At 48.1% G+C, this 18,518-nt stretch overlaps 1 protein-coding gene across 1 annotated transcript in view; it reads right to left on the bottom strand.

The window, feature by feature from the left end:
• Positions 1-3,173: 3,173 nt before the first annotated feature.
• The window catches only part of PLXNA2 (plexin A2), a 222,950-nt gene continuing 207,605 nt past the window's right edge, over positions 3,174-18,518 (bottom strand). Inside the window, 6 exon segments of the mRNA XM_010365623.2 lie at positions 3,174-8,269; positions 8,945-9,095; positions 9,765-9,977; positions 12,500-12,669; positions 14,221-14,411; positions 15,389-15,488. Coding sequence (XP_010363925.2) covers positions 8,174-8,269; positions 8,945-9,095; positions 9,765-9,977; positions 12,500-12,669; positions 14,221-14,411; positions 15,389-15,488 — 921 coding nt within the window. The 3' untranslated portion in view covers positions 3,174-8,173.

The following is an 18,518-nucleotide window of genomic DNA, read 5'->3' as shown; positions in this document are numbered from 1 at the left end:
ATTGGATGCATATTATTACCCTCATTTTATTGATTTGAAAATTGAAACACAAAGAGGTTATGTAACTTGCCTCAGACTATACAGCTTGAGGATGGAATTCCACCCGAGGCAATCTGAATCCGAAGCCTATGCTCTTAGCCAGGGATACAGGAAACCTAGCAATCAGAAAGGAGTAGGAGTGAGGAATCAAGATAAATGAGACAGAGACATAAAGCAAAGCCAGGAATAAGATGAATGCAATAACACACAGTGGAAATTTCTGTACATGTGCTTTGGTGGGCTGCTCATTTGGCTCTAAGCTTTTAGCAGCCAACACAAAACAGGTGGAAGACTCATCTGTCTTTCAGCTCACTTGCTGAGCAGAGATGTTTGGTAGCTCGTGGTGTCAATGCGATCAAGCACAGATAATCAGCAGCACCCCTCTCCCTAAATTCTCTTGAGTGTCTTATCATGCAGGTTTTACCCTCAAATTGAGGATACCAGGTCTCTGAGAGTTTTACTGATGCAGTTTGGCAAAATTATTTTGCATTTGTGGTAAAAATGAGATAGAAGTACCCCTAAGAAAAGGGATGAGTCTTTTTCTTATAGAATAATGATTTGGTATTGACATTAGGTCGTAAACCCTGGGAAAGCTGCAACTTCAGGACTTAGCTTTTCCCTCCCCTTTGTGTCCCTAATAGTACCTAGTCTAGTGTCATGCTCATAGCAAGTGAGGAAAAGATATTGATTGCATTGAACAAATATGACTATTAGTGAATGAGGAAGAGTGTCTCCATAGGATCTTCTTGTTGCAAGAGGAAGGATCCATTTCTGGGGTGGACTTCCAAGTAGTCAGTGGTTCCAGAGCTAATGAAAGGTAGTACGGTGCAGTGGAAAAAGCCTGTGCAATATGAAGTCTGGAATCAGACCTGTGTGGCTCTACCACTTTGCAGCTGTGCAGTCTTAAGTAAATCCCTTGTCTCTCTGAGTCTCAGACTTAAAAGTGGAAAACTCTTATCATGTGAGCATGAGAAGCCTAAAAGGGAGGATGTTCCAGAGCCTGGAATTTGGTAGATGGTTCCCAAGTTCCATTCGTTCAATCATCTGTTTATTCAGAACATACTTATGGGGCATCTGCTGTGGGCCAGGGTCTGTGCTCTGTTCTGGGAATATGATAGTGAACAAGACAGACAGCCTGGTAGCTTCCATCCTCTTCCTTTGCTTCCTTTCCAGAGGATGGTAGTTTCTGCAGCAGGTATTTAATAGTAGGGATACCCTAAGTCCAAGTTGTTGACGGGACAGATGTCAGTGGGATGAGGGGAGAAACAAGAAGATTGGGGAAAACTCAGGGACGTAAGGATCCTTCACTGAGAAATGTCCTCCTCTGTCCAAATTTCCCTGCATCCCAGCCTCTTGTGAAGCCAGGAGCCCAGTCAGGCAGTGACAGAGGCAAGGCTCATCTAATTGCTCCGTCCCACATTGGAGCTCACCGGGGCCATATTGTTGCCTTTACTGAGAAAAGACACCTTTTTCACTGCTAGACACTAGAGTGCTTCCAGGGTTCTAGTTTTGCATTTCAGAGAGAAGAGGAGGGTGGTTTAAAGTTAGTAAAAAGCTCTAGTGCACTCCCCAAGCCCAAGGGTGCACTTCCCAGGCCTGAGGCCCACTGTGTTGTTGAAAATGACACACTAATTACATGCAGGCCTCAGCACTGAACTCTTCTCCTCTCCTCCTGACTCCTCATGGTGTTATGTTTGCATTTTTCTCACCCTCGGGACCAGCTTTTGCATCTCTCCATTCCATTTGGGAAGGGTGTGTGTGTGTGTGTGTGTATATGTGTGCGGTGTGGATGGGGGACACACGCTGTGAACTCAGTGGCTGCTAAGTAGGGACTGACGATCTTCCCAATTATGATCTCTTCAAAGCTGTAAGCACACACCATGTTTACCAACATGGACTTGTTTACATGCTTTGTTTTATAAGTCCCAGGCCCCATTCTCCCTTGTGTGCTAGCTGTCCATATTAGACTTCAGGCACTCTGAAGGCAGGGCCTGCACCTCATCCTTCAGGAGGCTCTACTCGTAGTGCCTGGTATGAGGTTGAAGACCCAGAACTCTCTTGGTCCCATTATCATGAAAACAGTGAACAGCAGTTTGCTTGCATGCTAAGTTGAGATGTCAGATGGATTCTTGAGTCATTCTCATCTATTTCTCTTACCAGAGAGCATAAGTGTTACCTACACACTTTGGAATACCAGCATGTAAAACAGAAAGATGAAAGTACAGAGGAGAGGAGGCATGACCTCCTTGGGTTAAGGGAACCCTAAGGATTAGGAGTCCTAAGATCAATTCCCTACTTCTCAGCCTTACTGCGGAATTGTGATGTTTATGCTGCCTCTGGACTTTGTCAGTCCAGCTACTGTTCTCCCCTAGGCAGGGCCCACCTTCTTGTCTTACCTGCACTGGATCTAAAAGCACACACTATCTGGCATCTTTTCCTTTATTTACCTTTAATCCTTTAACTGAAAATGACAAAAAAAAAAAAAAAAAAAAAAACAAACAAAAAAAAAAAACACCACCACCAAAACACCCCTTCTCAATGCATGGTGAAACATTCCTTTTTAAGAATGCTTATGATTTTCACTACACTAAAAGATTGATGAGGACAAGATCACGTCTTTCTCATGTATTATGTTATCCCCCAGCACTTACCACAGTGCCAGGCCGTGCTTAATACATGTTATGTACAAACACATGAGTGCACTTTGTACACATGAGTGTACATACACATGAAGAACATGTATTAAGCATGGAGGCAGAGGACGATCTCATTCTTCTGAAACTTCCCTTCACTTCTGGTAAGGGGTCCTGTCTCATGGAGTGCACTTGCTGCCTCCAGTTGGAGGAAAGCTGTATTCTGAGGTCTTGGGACTAGGGGGCAGTGTTCACCCACTGGTATAAGCCAGGGCATCCTCTCTCTCTCTCTCTGTGTGTGTGTGTGTGTGTGTGTGTGTGTGTGTGTGTGTGTGTGTGTGTGTGTTATGTTGATGATGATGACTGGTACATTAATAAGCTCTGGCTCCAGAGAGAATTCTAAAACTCCCTCAAAACAACTTAGCTCATCTTTCCATGAGTACCCTTCTTAAATATGCCTGTAAAATGTTCTGCATATATGCTGCTGAACAATCAGGTTTATTAAAGATTTAAGGATTTTTAATTCAGTAAACTTTATTTATATATAACAACAGTACAAATTGTGTCCTCAGCTTGCAAAATAGGAGTGTTTCGTATTTACAATAGGTACACAGTAATATATTAGAATAACAAAAAAAACCCACTTTATTGGAACATTTTAAATACTTAATTTTCTTACAGTTTTTATTCCACAACACCTGTAAAAACAACAAAACCAGACAACCATCATCGTATTTTCTTAAAAATATATATAATACAGATTCCAGTGTGTCAAGAGGAGTGGGTTTGAGCAGGAAAAGTTGTGGGGAAAGGCAGGTGGGTTCTGGCCCCTAGTCTCATGTGACAGAGAGCTTGTCCCTTCTTCCGTTACACACGCAAGAACATCTGTTCTGTTTGGGGGGACCATTTCCATTCTGCCTGCCATACCTTCCACGCCAAGATGAAGGCCAAATAAGTCAAAGTGAGGACTTTGAAATGCAGAAGATGTTTCCCACCTTCCTTGTGGCCAGGGCAGGAGGGAGCAGGCTGCACTGCAGCAGAAAGAAGACAGCTCAGGCTGAAGGGAGAGCTTTTCTGCGCTGAGAAGAACGAGATGTGGGTGTCCACGAGAGGCTGAGGAATCTCCAGTTTGCGTATTGGGCGGAGGCCCTGTCTGCCGAGCAGTGGCCATGATCATGTCTCAGGACTTTCCTTGGTACTAGTTAGAAAATACCAAGAGTGAAACCTTATCCCTCATTGATGGGGATCACTGAGCTCCAGATACTAAAATGTCACACTTCAGGGAAACTAGGGAAGAAAGACTGAGTTATGGAAAGGATGTTACCATTTTTCTCAAAGCATATTCCTGAGACAAGGCATCGGAAGGCCCTGAAGTTCATCTCCCAAGTTCCCCGTGGGATCTGCTCCCACAGCCCTGTGTCTATGAAGCCACTTTTCATTTTCTCACCCACCAAGCCTCCTGAGTCTCAATTCTTTTCTGTCTGTGCCCAGGCCCCAGGAGTCTCATGCAAGACACAGTGTGGCTGAGAAAAAAACAGCCTCTCCTGGAGCAGCTGCTGGCTCAGTATTTACCAGCAGCAGGTTAATGGGGGCAGGTGTGGCAACCGGGATGCACCTGGAGATTTATCAGCCCGAGGCTTTCAAATGCTCCCTATTTGTTCTACCCAGGTCATTTTTCGTCCAGCACACCCATCCACTGATTCTGTTTCACGCTCAGCAGGGCCAGGGGTCTTGACTATTTCCTGTCCTCATTTGGTGGAATTGAAGGAAGGTCAGGAGCTCAAGCAGCAGGTGATGTGCTGCCAGAAGAGATAGCGGCAGTAGAAACAAGAGCAGCTCTCGTCGCTGGGGGAGTGGCCCCAGAATAAGGTAAGGCAGCTGGGTTGGACTACTCTCTTCCTTTGCTGGAGCCCGTTTCCTATAAAACTGGTACCCTGTGCCACTAGGGGAGGAGAACTGTTGCCTGCTAAGTTGGTGGCAGGAACCAGCTTCCTGAAGGATATAAATTCGCTGGAAGAAAGACCTTGGTTTTGTTCTGTGCTGTTTTCCCATCTCTAGAGCAGTGGCTGGCAGACAGTGGCTATTCAAGAAGGTTCCCGGATGAATGAATTCAGGAAACAGTTCCCTCCTCCAATGAGATTAACAGCTGAGTCGTGCTTTTAATGACTTAACTCTGTAAAGAGGGGAACTCTCTGCCAATGGGGGATCAAAATGGTTTTGAGAGCCGTGCTGTGGAGAGAGGTAGGACGGCAAGCACAGAAGCACCTGACCCCATGCAGAGGACGGGAGGCAGCAGCAAGGGCCAGCTGGAGGGAGTGCTCTCCGTTACCCATTAGCATCCTCTGTCTTGCCAAGCACCCTTCTGGGGTCATCTTTCTTTTCCAGAGCATTGTCTCTTGTGCAGATCAATGAAATGAAGCAAAACTGATAGACTTTGGAGACAGACTTCTGTCTCTGCCTCCTCCAAGATGAATGGCTTCTTGTAGAGAGGAGCTGTGGCTTCAACACTTCATCCTTACCCAAGGTCAAAATATCCTCAAATTGGATAACAGGGAGAAGAGAGGCCAACCAACTCCCTCTTTTTCTCATTCCAAAGGGTGTGAACTTCATTGGTTCTTGGTGGCCCAAAGCCAAGAGGTGTGGAGGAGGAACAAGTGGCCAGCTGGAAAGGGGGCAGGGCCTTACAACCTTTCACCCTCATGGCATGGCTTGAGTCCAGCTTTTTCCCTTTTCTTAATTCCTTCCTAAAGGATGCCCCAGGCCACTTCCTTTGTCAGCCCAAGTTCCCCAACTCTCCCGTGGAATCCTGAGAAATGTGGCCAAACCACTCATAGCCAGCTCTGGCTCTTTCCTCTCCACCCTCCAATTGGCCATTGCCCCATCATTCTCCACGCTCTCACAAACCTTCAAGGAAACGCCCCAGGGGCAGTGAATTATCTCCAAAAGTAACTGCTGGGAGATGCCAGGTAGATGCATTGAGTTAAGGGTTGGTAGAGATGCTGCTGAGATGTCCAACTACCTTTAGCTTCTTGGTGGAGCAAAGCCTGGATGCCAGTCTGAGCAGCTGTGTGGCCAGAAAATCTTCACCCAAACAGAGCTCAGAAGTTAGATAGGTGGGCTGGATGGGTGGGTAGCATAAAGTCTCCTGCTCACACTCTTTTTGCCTGTATCTCCTTTCCTTTTATCTCCATAAATTACGGGCTCTGCGCTGATAAGCTTTGGGTGCTATGAAAAGCAAACACTTTGGCTTAGTGCGGAAGGCCAGTCATTAGTATTTCCTTCAGGTTATTAATAGGGCCCGAGAAACTTTAACAGAAGTGGATTTTCAAAAGAAAGTGGCCTTGGCATGGCTGGTTGTGAATTATAATGAAAACAGCAAGTTTCCTGAGTATTTTGCTGAATGCTTTTCTCTTCCCATTTGTCAGCTGCATTCAGGCAAGAAACTAGAGCTGGGGGGACCAGGCAACGTCTGCTGTGTGGTTAGACAGCGATCCAAAGCTACACGCCAAGGATGGAAGCCAGCCCTCTACGCTTCCCTCCCCCAGCCCTCTCCTGGGAATCACATGTGGTCAGCAGGGCCTTTGGAAATTGGAACCACTTGGAGGTAAAGCAGGGCACAGAGAAGCTGGAGCCCAGAGTTAATAGCAGAGGAAATGACCCTGGTCCAGTCTCTCTTGGAGGAGCTGGTCTAGCTTCCCAGCATCATAGCCTAGGATTCTCGACCCTTTGAAAAGTGAGGAAGGGCAGATTGTTCCTCTTTATCTTCCCCAGTCCCACCCCTTTGCTTCCCTTGTCTTCCTACCCCCTGACGCCAATGCTGCTTGCAGAGAAGTTGGAGCTGGCTGCTCGGATCCAAGCTAATGTGGGAGGCCTGGACACTCTGATGGCTATCCTGGCCACCAAGGTCCTGACACCAACAGAGCTCCTTTCCTCTCGATGACTCCCGCTGGCTTCTATGGGGCCTCTGGACCTGGGCATGGAGCTTTGGTCTCTTTGTTTGGAAACTACACTCAGGAGAATTGGTCATCCATAGTTTTAGGCGTCATCAGAAGAGACAGAGAAGGAAAGTCCAGTGAGAAGTCATCCACTTGTCCTTCACACCCACAAGTCCATGAGAGGCAGAAGGTAGTAACGTGGGCATGCCACAGTCATTTCTACTGAGGAAGTGCTGTAGGCCCAGATGGTCAGGAGCTTCCATATATGAGCGAAGGGTTGTCTCCCCTCTCCAGGCACAAGAGAATGAAAGAAAGAAAGCATAGTAATAAATACTGCAGCTTCTGTAACCTATGCTCTTCAAGTATTGCTTGCTGTAAACAGTGTTTGATTTTTGTTTTCTTTTTAATTACCAGGAACTACTGGATGATGGGAGTGAACTCCAAAGTCAAACACCCATGTCCCCAAATCAACTTCCAAATGGAACCTCATGGAGGCCTGGCCCACACACCTCCAGGCCATTTCCCAAGGGTGTCTGGTTTATGACAGGGATTGATATGAGGCAGGGCTGCCCAACCTTCACAGGGAGGCCAGGTGTCTGGTCTGGGAGAGGCCCACTTCACCCCACTTCTCATAGTAACTTTAGGGAAATTGAAAGGAAACATATCAAAGACCAGCTCCTCATTTGTTGAGGTTTAAGATTAAATAAAACAAAACAAAAAACAGTAGCAAAAAGCATTGGTACTATCTAGGTACGCATCTCCTCTCAAAAGATGAGAATATGCAGGTATGTGGTAGGTAAAGCTCAGTTTCCAGTCAGCCAGGGTGAGCTCTTGATGGCTTTGCAATTTTTGCGAAGTTCTGGAAGTCCCATGCTCTTCTGGCTGCCAGTATAATTTCAGGTTTTACTGGCCTCCGTTTTTGTGAAGTGTTTGGTGCATACTTGTGCTCATTCTTCTTCTCCTCCTCTTCACTTTTTTTTTTTTTTTGTTTAATTTCAAGGAAAAGGAGACAGTCACTTTCTCTCCAATGTCTCTCAGCATCTCTTTGCTTTTTCTGGCATTTGGAAATAGGCATTATATAAAGAAGGAGGAATGGGGGAAAAGAAGGAAGGGAGACAGAAATCAGAATTAAACAAAAGTTGGACGGGATCAACAGGGCGGCTTTTTGTTTTATTTCTGTTTTTTTCCCTTTTTCTTAAAAAAAATTAAATAAAGTTCTTATTATTTCCCCAATATACATCAAATGAGTTTTCATGCAAAGCAGCAGTCACAGAGGCAGAACTGTCCCCAGCTCGTGCCTCTCGGCTTGAAGAACCACCTTCTCCTGGCCCCAGGTTCTCTGGTGTTCTCACTGTGGATAGGTTGACACCCAGTCTCTCCCGGCTGGAACTGGCTATGACGAAACTTGGCTGGCATAGGGAGAGGGGCCTTCCCCTCTCCCCAGGATGGGGTCTCAGGGGACAGCAAGCTCTGGGGCCTGATCCCCATTACTTGTCCTTCCATCTGAGACTCCCAGTGTGACAGCTTGGACAGGTCCCTCTTCCCAGGAATGCGAGGTTCCTCCTCTCAGCTCTCAATGGACATGGCATTAATGAGCTGCTCCACCTTATAAGCCAGCCGCTGCCGCCGCGCCTGCTCATCCTGCTCTAGGGCCCCGATGAGCTGAGGAGCAAAAACAAAGGCAGGAAGACTTCAGGACTCAGCATAGAAGACCCCGTTTTCCAGAGTCCTCCCTCTTCACCCTGTCTACCTTTCCATTCTGCCTTCATGCACGTAACCTTAAATAATTTAAATGATTAACTGAATGAATACATGTACACACACCTATATGTATGTATGTATGCATGGTGTTTAAAACATTATCTGGCATAGGAAGTGCTATGCAAGTGTTAATTATTGCTGCTACTACTACTACTACTTTCAGGTTCAATGCTATAGAAGCTTTGTGAATTTTCCAAAGCTGTCCTATTCAACTTGTATTCATATTAGGGTCCACCTGTCTATCCAAAATGTAACTGACAGGATCCGCCCGAGTGCAAAGAATAGTTTGATTCATTAAGAGAGAATGAAATTAATTATACAATACTTTGAACTGAAAAACAAATGATTAAAAGTGTTATTTATTGTGTTAACAATGAGTGAAAGACAATGAAGCGTATAAAGCCTTCAGTGAAGCAGGAGTTGAGTTGCCTCATAAAGGAATGATAATTTTTGAGCTCATGGGCTTCTGACTCCCGGAATGTTTTTCTAAATTGCCATCTATTATTATTTAAGGACTGAGTTAGGCTTCCTGCTCCTTGCCTGTTGGTTTCTGTCCCCGCTGGGGCCCTGTCTCACCTCCTCACTATACTTGCTGACGTAGGAGTAGATCTCATTGAGGGCACTCAGCATGTTGAACTCCACGGCATGCAGGCGGGACTGCTCGGCGAGGTAGGCATTCATGTCCTGGTCACTGATGGCTGGGAGCTTGGCAATGTCTGCGTAGTATCTGCCAGAGACAGGACAGGCACCTTGATGGAGGCCTCAGCAAATATTTACCTATAGCTACCCTGGGCCCAGGTCCTTCGAGGGCACTGATGTCCCCAGTTGCTCCTGCCTCCTATTTCTCTTCTGATGTGGCTTCCTCTGGCCTCTTGCTTCAAGCTGAGGTTGAGGCTGAAGGCCAGGGTTTCTTCAGTAGATTCCATTTAGCTGAGAGCTCGTGGCTGCGGTACCCAACAGAGTGGTTAAAAGCCCAGACTCTGACCAGGCTCTTTGTGCTCAAATCCCAGCTCTGGTACCTGCTAGCTGTGTGACGCAGGGCAGGTTATTTAGCCTCTCTGTACCTCAGTTTCCTCATCAGTAAAATGGGGATAATAATAATAGCGGCTCCACAACTCTGCTGGACAGTTTAATGAGATGATACACACAAAATCTTATTAGAACGCTGAGTGCTTAGCACATGCTCAATGAATGGTAATTAGGATGATAATCATCTGACTTCCACGGGCACAAAGCCACCCTTCCTCCCGAAGCAGGGGGTATGGGCAGGGAGGGGAGCGGGAGGTCCTGAAGAGGTGACAGACACTGTCGTCTGGGTCCTCGGTCAGTGATGTCTATAGAGGGGGGAATGGGCAGGGAGATAGGGGCATGGGCCTGTCCTGAGGGTGCTACTGACCTCTCCACCCAGCTCTTATAGCTGGGGATGTCCTTGGCATAGAGCAGCTTGTTGGAGGGGGAGTCCTTGCCCAGCCGGTGCTCTGACGTTGAACAAGAGTCCATGAAGGTCTGGGCCACCACAGAGAGGCAGGCGTCCGTGATGCTGCCCTTGTGGATGTCAAACACGAACTGGGGGTTCTTAATCACATTCACCCAGAAGCGCAGAGGGAGGCTGTGGGGAAAGGCAGAGCAGACTTGAGAATGCATGCGGGCCATGCCCCTTCTGCTGCCCACTGATATTCTTCCCCCACAAAGTTCAAATCGTCCACCTGAAGGGGCAAAGGAGTAAAATGGAAGAAAATGGGTCCAGCCAGGGTGAATTTAGCCTAAGCTGTTACTGACCTGGGAGAAATGGAGGGAGAGGCACCTTGTGTCCTAAGAGGGGACACTGACCCTGATCTCTAACATCCGAGGGCTGGGGCTGGGTGTGTTCTGTTCCCTCCTGGGAGACTTTTCTAAAGGCCTCTGTGCCCCTCGGCAAGCCCAAGTACAGAGGACAGCACATTTTCTCAGGGCCTCAGACAAAGCCACCAGGCTCCTAGAGTCCCTTCACAGTGCCCGTGGCCATTGTCCGGAAGAAGGCAGCCAGCAGCCCCAGGCTCAGCTTCAGAGCGGGCACAAAGGGCGCCACCTGCGCTCCCCGCCCAGCCCGGCTGCCCAAGCTACTTCCCAGGGCTGGCCTGGCCTGACTGGGCTGAGGAATGGGCTCCCCTGGGGGAAGTTCTTTCATGACTCTCCCCAGGGCATTCTTGTATCTGGGCAGGGGCAGAGGGAGAAGTGGAGGCCATTGTTGGCATCCTGGGAATGACTCGCTATAGCTCAGAGATTTTCCCACCCCAAGAGGAACCGATCAGTAGTTAGGAGACTTCCTTCTGCAACTTGGGAATTTATAACCAGAGGAGAATGAGTTTTCTCTGCTCCTTAGGCCATAAAGCAGATAAGCCCGTTTACTCTCCTTCAAAATCAGAACAGCTGCTGTTTTTACTTCCTTTTCCAGCTTTGCCTTCTTTTCCAGCTGCCTCCTGGGTTTTAACTCTTTTGACTCCTCTGTGGAACAGGCCCTGTCGCAGGCTTGTCCTCCAGCCTGAGATGATGTTCCCAGCTCCCCAGCTTCTTCTTTCCCCTTCTTCATCTTCTCTTGACTCTCATGGGCCCCAAACTTTCCCAAATGTCTCAGTAGTGCCAGGTCTTGGGAAAGATCTGCATTACCCAGACTCGGGCCCTTCCATGATGATTTCTGCCTATCCTCCAAAACACAACAGGATCCCTCACTTTCCTTTAGCCCGGGAGGAGTTGCTGCAGCTGAGAGCTGACTCATCTCTTCTGCCCTCCCCTTCTTCTGGCAGCCTTGGGTAGTTTCTGGTAATCCTTCCCTGGACATTTGCTATTGAGGTCTGGATAAGGAAACTCTCTCCACACCACAATGCCAGGGTAGTGCATTTCTATTACTTGGGTCTGGCCAGCACACCGAAGGTACAGGGTTGGGGATAACCCTGGACTTTCTCTTGATTTCCCCTGAATTGCCCTCTCCCAGCACTGGGCTGGGGATGCTCCAAAGCAAAGGGTACAGGCATGTGCTGTCCAGGGAATGCAGATCTGGAAGGCCTGTCCTGGCAAAGTGGACTGTGGGCTTTTAACCCTAGGGCCACCCCAGCCTATCCATTTCACTCCACTGTGATCAAAGCTGCAGATTGAGGAAGGCTCAGTGACCACAAGACCCGGGAGGAGGAAGGAAAAGATGGGGCTGGGGTTGGCTTTTTCCAAAGTGTTTTGTTGGTTGCTAGGACTTTTGATTCCCAAATAACAGCCTGGGCCCATCTGTGTCGGCTCTGTTTTCTGAGGAGACCGCTGACTCCAGACAGCTGCATGGGCTGCCTGCCCAACCCAAATGCCTGGACCTCCCCTCTCCCCTCTCCGTGCTCTTTCCCAAAGGAAGCCTTTTGATGCCAGCTCTTGGCCGGGTCCTGTCTGACCTGAAAGCCAGTCCTTAGCTTGGTCTGTGGTCCAGGTTCAAAACCCAGGAGGATAAAGTCTCCTACCAGGGGCCTGAGGGCTTCTCCCACTGCTGGTCTGGTTGCAGAGGTGACTTTAGGGGACAGAGTCATGCCTGCAGGGCATTCTGCCTGCTGCTTCCTGAAAGCTATGGCGCCAGGATAATCACTTGGCCTTAAGAGATCAAGTTTGCAATAAAATCCTCCCTGTCAGTGGGCTCAAGTCTATAGCAGGTGTGAACTCCCTCTCCAGTGCTGACCAACTTCACCAGGGGTCTCAGTTTAATTCAGGGCTTCCCTATCTCAGGAAGTGCCTTAGAACTGCCCCACTCAGAATGCCCCACAATGCCTGGCTGTGAAGCTCCGCTGCAGGCTTCAAATGCAGTTCTTTGCATGGGCTCCCCCAGCTCCCTTCTCCTGAGAACCAGAGATCTCACAGCCAGGGGAGGAGGCTCTTCTTGGGGGACTCAAGGGTGCATCCTAGTGCTGGGCCTCAAGCCAGGCAGACCCTACTTGGCACAGGCAGCTGGGGACTGTGTGGGCTCTGCAGAGCATATGTGCACTATTTGCTCCAGGAGCTTCGGATCACCCAGCCCCAGCCGAGAATAGGCTACCCTCCCACCCTCCCGTCTCCTGGTCCTCATCCCTCGTAGCTCCAGGCCTCTCCAGGCTGCACCTCCTGCCGAGCTCCCCTAGGGTTTACCAGTTGCTTTTCCAGGTGTGCCGCACATCTGTGTCGTGAATGCTGTGCCTGTCTGCCTGCTCATCCAGGAAATCAAACATGTACTTGATGGCCAGGGGGAGAGCGCTGCCCCGGTGCACAGTGCTGAACAAGGTCTCAAACAAGTCGTCGACGAACTTCTGCAGGGTGCCCTGGAGGAGGGGTGGGGGAGAGTGAGATGGAGTGGGGGTGATGGCAGGAACAGACAGGCATACCAGATGGTGCCTTGGATCCATCCTGCCTTGGAAATTTGGGACACGAGGCTGTGCAGGCAGTGTTGTGGGGTGGGGTGGTGAGGCGGAAGGGCACTGTTGGGTAGCTGGGGAAGTGGGAGAAACCTGGGTGGGCTGTGGATCCTAGGGAAGAATCTCTCCTCCAACCTGCAGCCACATTCCACATTCCACATTCCACACAGGGTGTAGGATCGGGGTCTTTGATAGGAAGACAGGAAGTGCCCTGAGTCCGGGCTTCCCATGGGTGAATGAGGGGACACAGGCTGTAAGCCAGTCTGGAAAGGGTGCCCAAGGAACAAGCTGGAGGACCAGGTGCCTCCTGGCAGGAGCACAGCAGGACCGGGAGAGTCTGATAGAAAGGTATGAAAAGGCTTAGGATATTGGTGGCCTGGGACAAGTGGTATCTGGAGTGTGGAATGCGGGTGAAGGGTCTAGACTCAAGAACACCCCCAGGCAGAGTGCTGATCCACAGGGTTTTGGAGAGTTTCTGGAACAGGAATAAGACTTGGCCTGGCTCCCAGACTTTACAGGCTCATGGCACACCTCTGAGAGTCAGTAGAAACCTCTAGCCTTTTCTGTTATCTCTTTGTTGGTCTCTTATTGTTATGCTGAGCATATCAGGCAAAGCTAAAATGGAGACACGGGGTCTGGTGGAATATTTCTGGGCCACTCTGGGAGCAAGTCTGAGAGCTGTAAGTTGGATGCCACTGTATTAAAACTTCAGTGCCATTGTTGGAGGGTCCATGGGGGAGAGTATTTGAAATTTAGCCCTGCCTGGAAAATATGGGCTCTTTGATTGTCATACTTACAGGCTTATTTTGTTATCTGCTAGGAAGGCTAGAAGATGTAGCCTCGCTTGCATCAACATTTGGGGGTAGCTGGGGTGGGATGGGATGGGAAGGGGAAGCCTCCCCTTGGATTACTGGCAGGGCCAGGCCTCTGTGCTTTCCCTCCTATTGTGGCCAGAAAGGGGATAGAAAGGGCAATGATAATGGAGGCCAGCATATCTATCCAACTAATATCAGCAAGAAACCCCAGTGCCTTCCTAGAGCTTAAGGGGTCCAGAGGGAGAGAGCTACTCCTCTGAAGCGAAACAGTAGTCTCAAGAAGTATGCAGAAAGCAAAGATATGTTTACTATTTTTGCCAAAGGGCAGAGAACAGCAGTGGCCTGATTGTTTGGAAGCCCTGCCCGGGGAACTGGACTATCTCTCTTTTTTTTTTTGTTAGTGGAGATTGGGTCTTGATATGTTGCCCAGGCTGGTCCCATACTCTTGGGCTCAAGTCATCCTTCTGCCTTGGCCTCCCAAAGCGCTGGGATTATAGGTGTGAGCCACCATGTCCGGCTGTACCTGGACTGTCTGACTGGGTCCTCTTGAAGGACACACTCTAGACTTCCTTTCTGTGTTGTGGAGTGGAGGGACGTGCTCTTCTAACAAGCGCTCTCTGGTCTGGGCAGAGCAGGGAGTTACCTTGGTGGCCAGTAGCCGGGTCAGGTAGATCTCGGACACCATCTTGCTGCCCCGGTCACCCTCCTTCTGGTCACCGTGGTCATGGTTCTTCACCAGATGCCACACCTTGACCCCACTTTCCAGGTCTGGGGTGATCATCGGGGCCCGGGACCGCAGGCTGTCGGGGCTGCCCGTGTACCTGAAGGAGGAGTCTGAGGAGAAGGGGGTGGTGGAGGGCTGTGAGTAACTGAGTCACCGTCCTTGCTTGTAGAATCCTCCCAGAATCCCTGCCCGCCTGCTGCATCCACTCAGAATAAACTCATTTCAGCTGAAAAGGGGCTGCGGGGACCTCATATATGGTAGGTTATTTTAGGGATCCTTGGTTGGCATGAGGACAGAAGAGCCTGAAGGCTTTTTTAGAAGAGGATTTATGAATTTTGTGAATTAGAGAGACCCTCGGGAATATGGGAGTCACCTCTACTCAGACACTCCCAGCAATGAATAATTAATAGGTAAAACGTCAATAGGATATTTTCGTCAGTGCTTTAATAGAAATCTGGATACTAAAGAGCTACAAGTTGTAATTCTCCTCTTGGGAGTTAAGGGTCTCTTCTTGCATGGGGTCTGGGGTATGGAATTTCCTGAGCCCTTTTTGGTGCTGCTGGGTTCAGTCCTGCGGTGCCTTTTGGTTGGGAAGCCCAGGGCCTTAGTGCATACATGAAACCAGAGCAAATAAAATAAGGGACAAGGAGGTGCCATAACCTCATTGCCCAGAGGGTCTGGGGGTCCCAGTACTCCTCTGACTAATTTATTGATCAAACTGGGACACTTTTAAGAGTAAAGGGAGGGGCACTCTTAATAATTCAGCCAGGACGACAGGCATAAACTGGACTGGCCCAGGCAACCTGGGATATATGAATCCCCAGCCAGGTGTCTTCCTGGTTCTAGGCCACTCTGACTCCTCCACCAGGCAGGGATATCAAAGAAAGGGCACATGATGCCACCTGCTCCCACAGGTCTGAGGGTGCAGGCTGCCTGGACTGGGGAGGACAGAAACCAACTGGCAGGAGCCTGTGATTGGGCCAGCAGCAGTAAGGGCTGCCTGCTGTTAGAAGGGGTAGCGAGTGGGCCCTGCTAGGTCACAGAAGGCTCTGCTCTGAGCTGCCCAGTCTGCCCTCCTGGTTCTCACCATATCTGCTGATGGATGTCCGGGAGATGCTGGCAGAGGCAGGGATGTTGTAGGAGGAGGTCTGTTTGGGGACCAGAGCCACCACTGACCTGTCTGACACCTGAAAAGGGTAAAAAGGTAGAGTATGGTGAATGTAGGTGTCTTGGGAAGTTGGAGTCAAGTATTTCTAGAGGGTTATAAGATAGCTGTGGGGTAGAGAGCAAGGAGTACAGGAATACTAGAAACAACCATTACTGCTGTTCTTTGAGCTTTTATTGGGTTAGAGCTGCATAACCCAATATAATGGCTACTTGCCATGTATGTTGATTGAGCATTTGAAATGTGGTTAATCCTAACTAAGATGAGCTGTGTCTAAATTGAGATGTGCTATAAATATACATTACATGCTGGATTTCAATGACAGTATGAATACAAATATTAACTATCTTATTGATAATTTTTAAATTGATTACATATTGAAATTATAATGATTTTAGACCAGTTAGATTAAATAAAATATGTAACGTTAATTGATCTTTTTATTTTTACCTTTTTAATGTGACTAATACAAAAAGTTTAAATTACACATGTGGCTTGCACATGTGGCTTGCATTATATTTCTACTGGACAGCACTGGGCTAGACCCAGTCTCCCATCCACTTGGTGAGCTACACACAAGTATTCCCATTTTACAGATGAAAAAAAAAAAAAATGGAATCATAGGGAGGCTAAGCAACCTCTTAAAGGTCACATAATTCATACATGGTAGAGCCAATATTTGTAGCCAGGTCTGTCAGGCTCCAGAGCACATGTTCTTCTCATTATATATTCTAACTTGGAATTTTATTTCGAGTCACACTGGTCTGGAGCCCATTTTCCCTTTTGGCTCTGCTTTCTGTCTGGCCTGGGTCCTATAATGCCTGGATCACTTCAAATAGTTTTACCAAAAGGGCAGCCACTCTTGGGGACTGATGGAGAAAGATGGTGTCTTGTCCCATCCTCTATGAGGGCGCCCCAGCTCAGCACCCAGCCTGCAGGGAGAGGGCTGATAAATGAGGAGCCATATTGAAGACATTTGGGGCCATTTTGATTTAAGATTACCCTCCATCCAATAAAAACAGAGAATCCCCAGAATCGTGGCGATCCAATTAAACCCCTAACGCAGAGGGAATAAAACAGCTATAATAATGTTATGGGCCATAAAACATTCCTATTAAACCATTTTTTATTTTAACAATTTTTATGAACTTTATAAGTTTGATTTATAGCTGCACCAGTCATAAAACCATCTTTCTGGGTCTTAAATTGTCAGTCCCTCTCTCCCACCAAAAAAGAATTAAATGTGGGGAAGTCAAACTATAAATGAACATTAGTGCTAACGAGATTCCCTGATAGCGGGTTTTAGTGGTGGTGTTTAATTTTACCCTCCCTATAAATCTGCGGAAGCCTGGGAAGTTTTTTAACATCTCTTTGTTAATTAAGATTATGCAGATTTTCTTCTGCAGGGGCTCCAAGGACCTTTGACTCCAGAGAGGGTAACAAGAGGGCAGTGCATTGACTTGACGGTATAAAGCTCCAAGGTCCTGTGCTTGGAAGGTGCCAAGACTCCATTACTTCCCAGCTAGAATAGCTCCCTGGACTTGTCAGCTGTTGGTACCATCAGCACCAGGACAGGGAGGGGGGCAGTCTCTACTTCCGTCTTTCAGGAATTCTCCTTATAACTGACAGCCCAGAAATGATACCCAGAAAGCTTGGCAGGGGCAGGAGTTTACACTCTCAGGGAGAACAGATTACATTATCATTTATAGTTTCTTGTCACCTAATGAAAGATTCACAAGGTGACTCAAATGACCACAGTTCAACTCAATTGCAGGTCTAATCGCTAAACCTCTCTTGTCCTTGGTTTTTCTCTGTCTTAACCAACAGGTGGTGCAAATCCATGGTCAAGATGACCGGCTGGGTCTGACCTTGACTCTGCTGCCTACCTGCTCCAGGACTTAACCTCTCTGAGCCTTAGTGGTCAGTGGGGATAATAATTGCATGTCGTTTGTGGTGAGAATTAAAGAAGTTAAAACACAGAAAGGCTGAGAGCAGTGCCTGGTATCCAGTGAGCATGCAGTAAATGTTGGTATTAGTGGTGCTATTAGCATCATCATCATCACAGTCTCCCAAAGCGGGGAATACTCCCTGCTGTCCCCTGTCACTCAGGGCTAGCATGTGGGAAGTGACTTGCACTCAGCAAAAGCTCAGTAAATATTTGAGGAATGAATGCATACATGAATGATAAATGACATCAGGGAATTGAAAGTGCTTTGTATGATCAGCACCAAAAGAACAGAATAGTTCCTTCTTCTGATTGGGAGCCGCAGGTTGGAAAGCCCAGTAACAAGCATTAGGGTATCAGAGGCAGAAGCAGAAAGACCCCACTCCTGCCCTTTAGAAACTTATGATTTGGGAGCATCATGCTGTTTTCTTTTGCACTTTCTTATTCAACTTTAATTGGTTCATTACAATTGTTCTACCGGATACATTAAGCAACATATGAAGTGGTGGTGGTTGGGCATGTGTGTATGTGTACAGAATTAACAGGGAGTGATGGCAGCTACCTTATCTGTAAGTACAATCCTGGGCACCTCACACTTTCACAAGTAAGGGTTGTTATCTCCATTTTATAGATGAGGAGCCCAAGGTGCAGAGAGATTAAAGTCACAACACCAATGAGTGAGGAAGCAGGGGTTAAATACAGCTTCTAAAGTCTCTTCTCTTCTCACTACACCACACTCATGTCCTCTGGGCAGGGGTCCAGGTGGGGTGTCAGGATGGGGGGTGCAGGTGAGTCAGGGGGATGGAGCCTGGAGAAGAGCATTTTTGGGGATCCCCTGTGCCCTAGCTTCCTCTGTGCCCATGGAGGCTCCTGCCAGCTCCAGCGCCTGGTGGTTGGCAGCTCAGTGCCTGAGAGCCCAGCCTGCCAGCCCCTCTGCAAATCTTTCTTTCTGAGACAGGGACATGGGAGGATGTTATTAATCAGACGATCCCATGGGTCTTGCAGCCTGAGGCGCTTCCTCTGGTTGGTTTAATTTCCCTTGGTGTCTCTTATTTCCAGTTTCTATTTTAGTATTTTTTCTGAATCCCAACCTGTCTACCTGTGCTT

Source organism: Rhinopithecus roxellana, chromosome 8, assembly GCF_007565055.1.
Source record: "Rhinopithecus roxellana isolate Shanxi Qingling chromosome 8, ASM756505v1, whole genome shotgun sequence".
NCBI lineage: Eukaryota > Metazoa > Chordata > Mammalia > Primates > Cercopithecidae > Rhinopithecus > Rhinopithecus roxellana.
The sequence above is the reverse complement of the archived record's forward strand: the minus strand, read 5'-3'. Positions and strand labels throughout refer to the sequence as shown.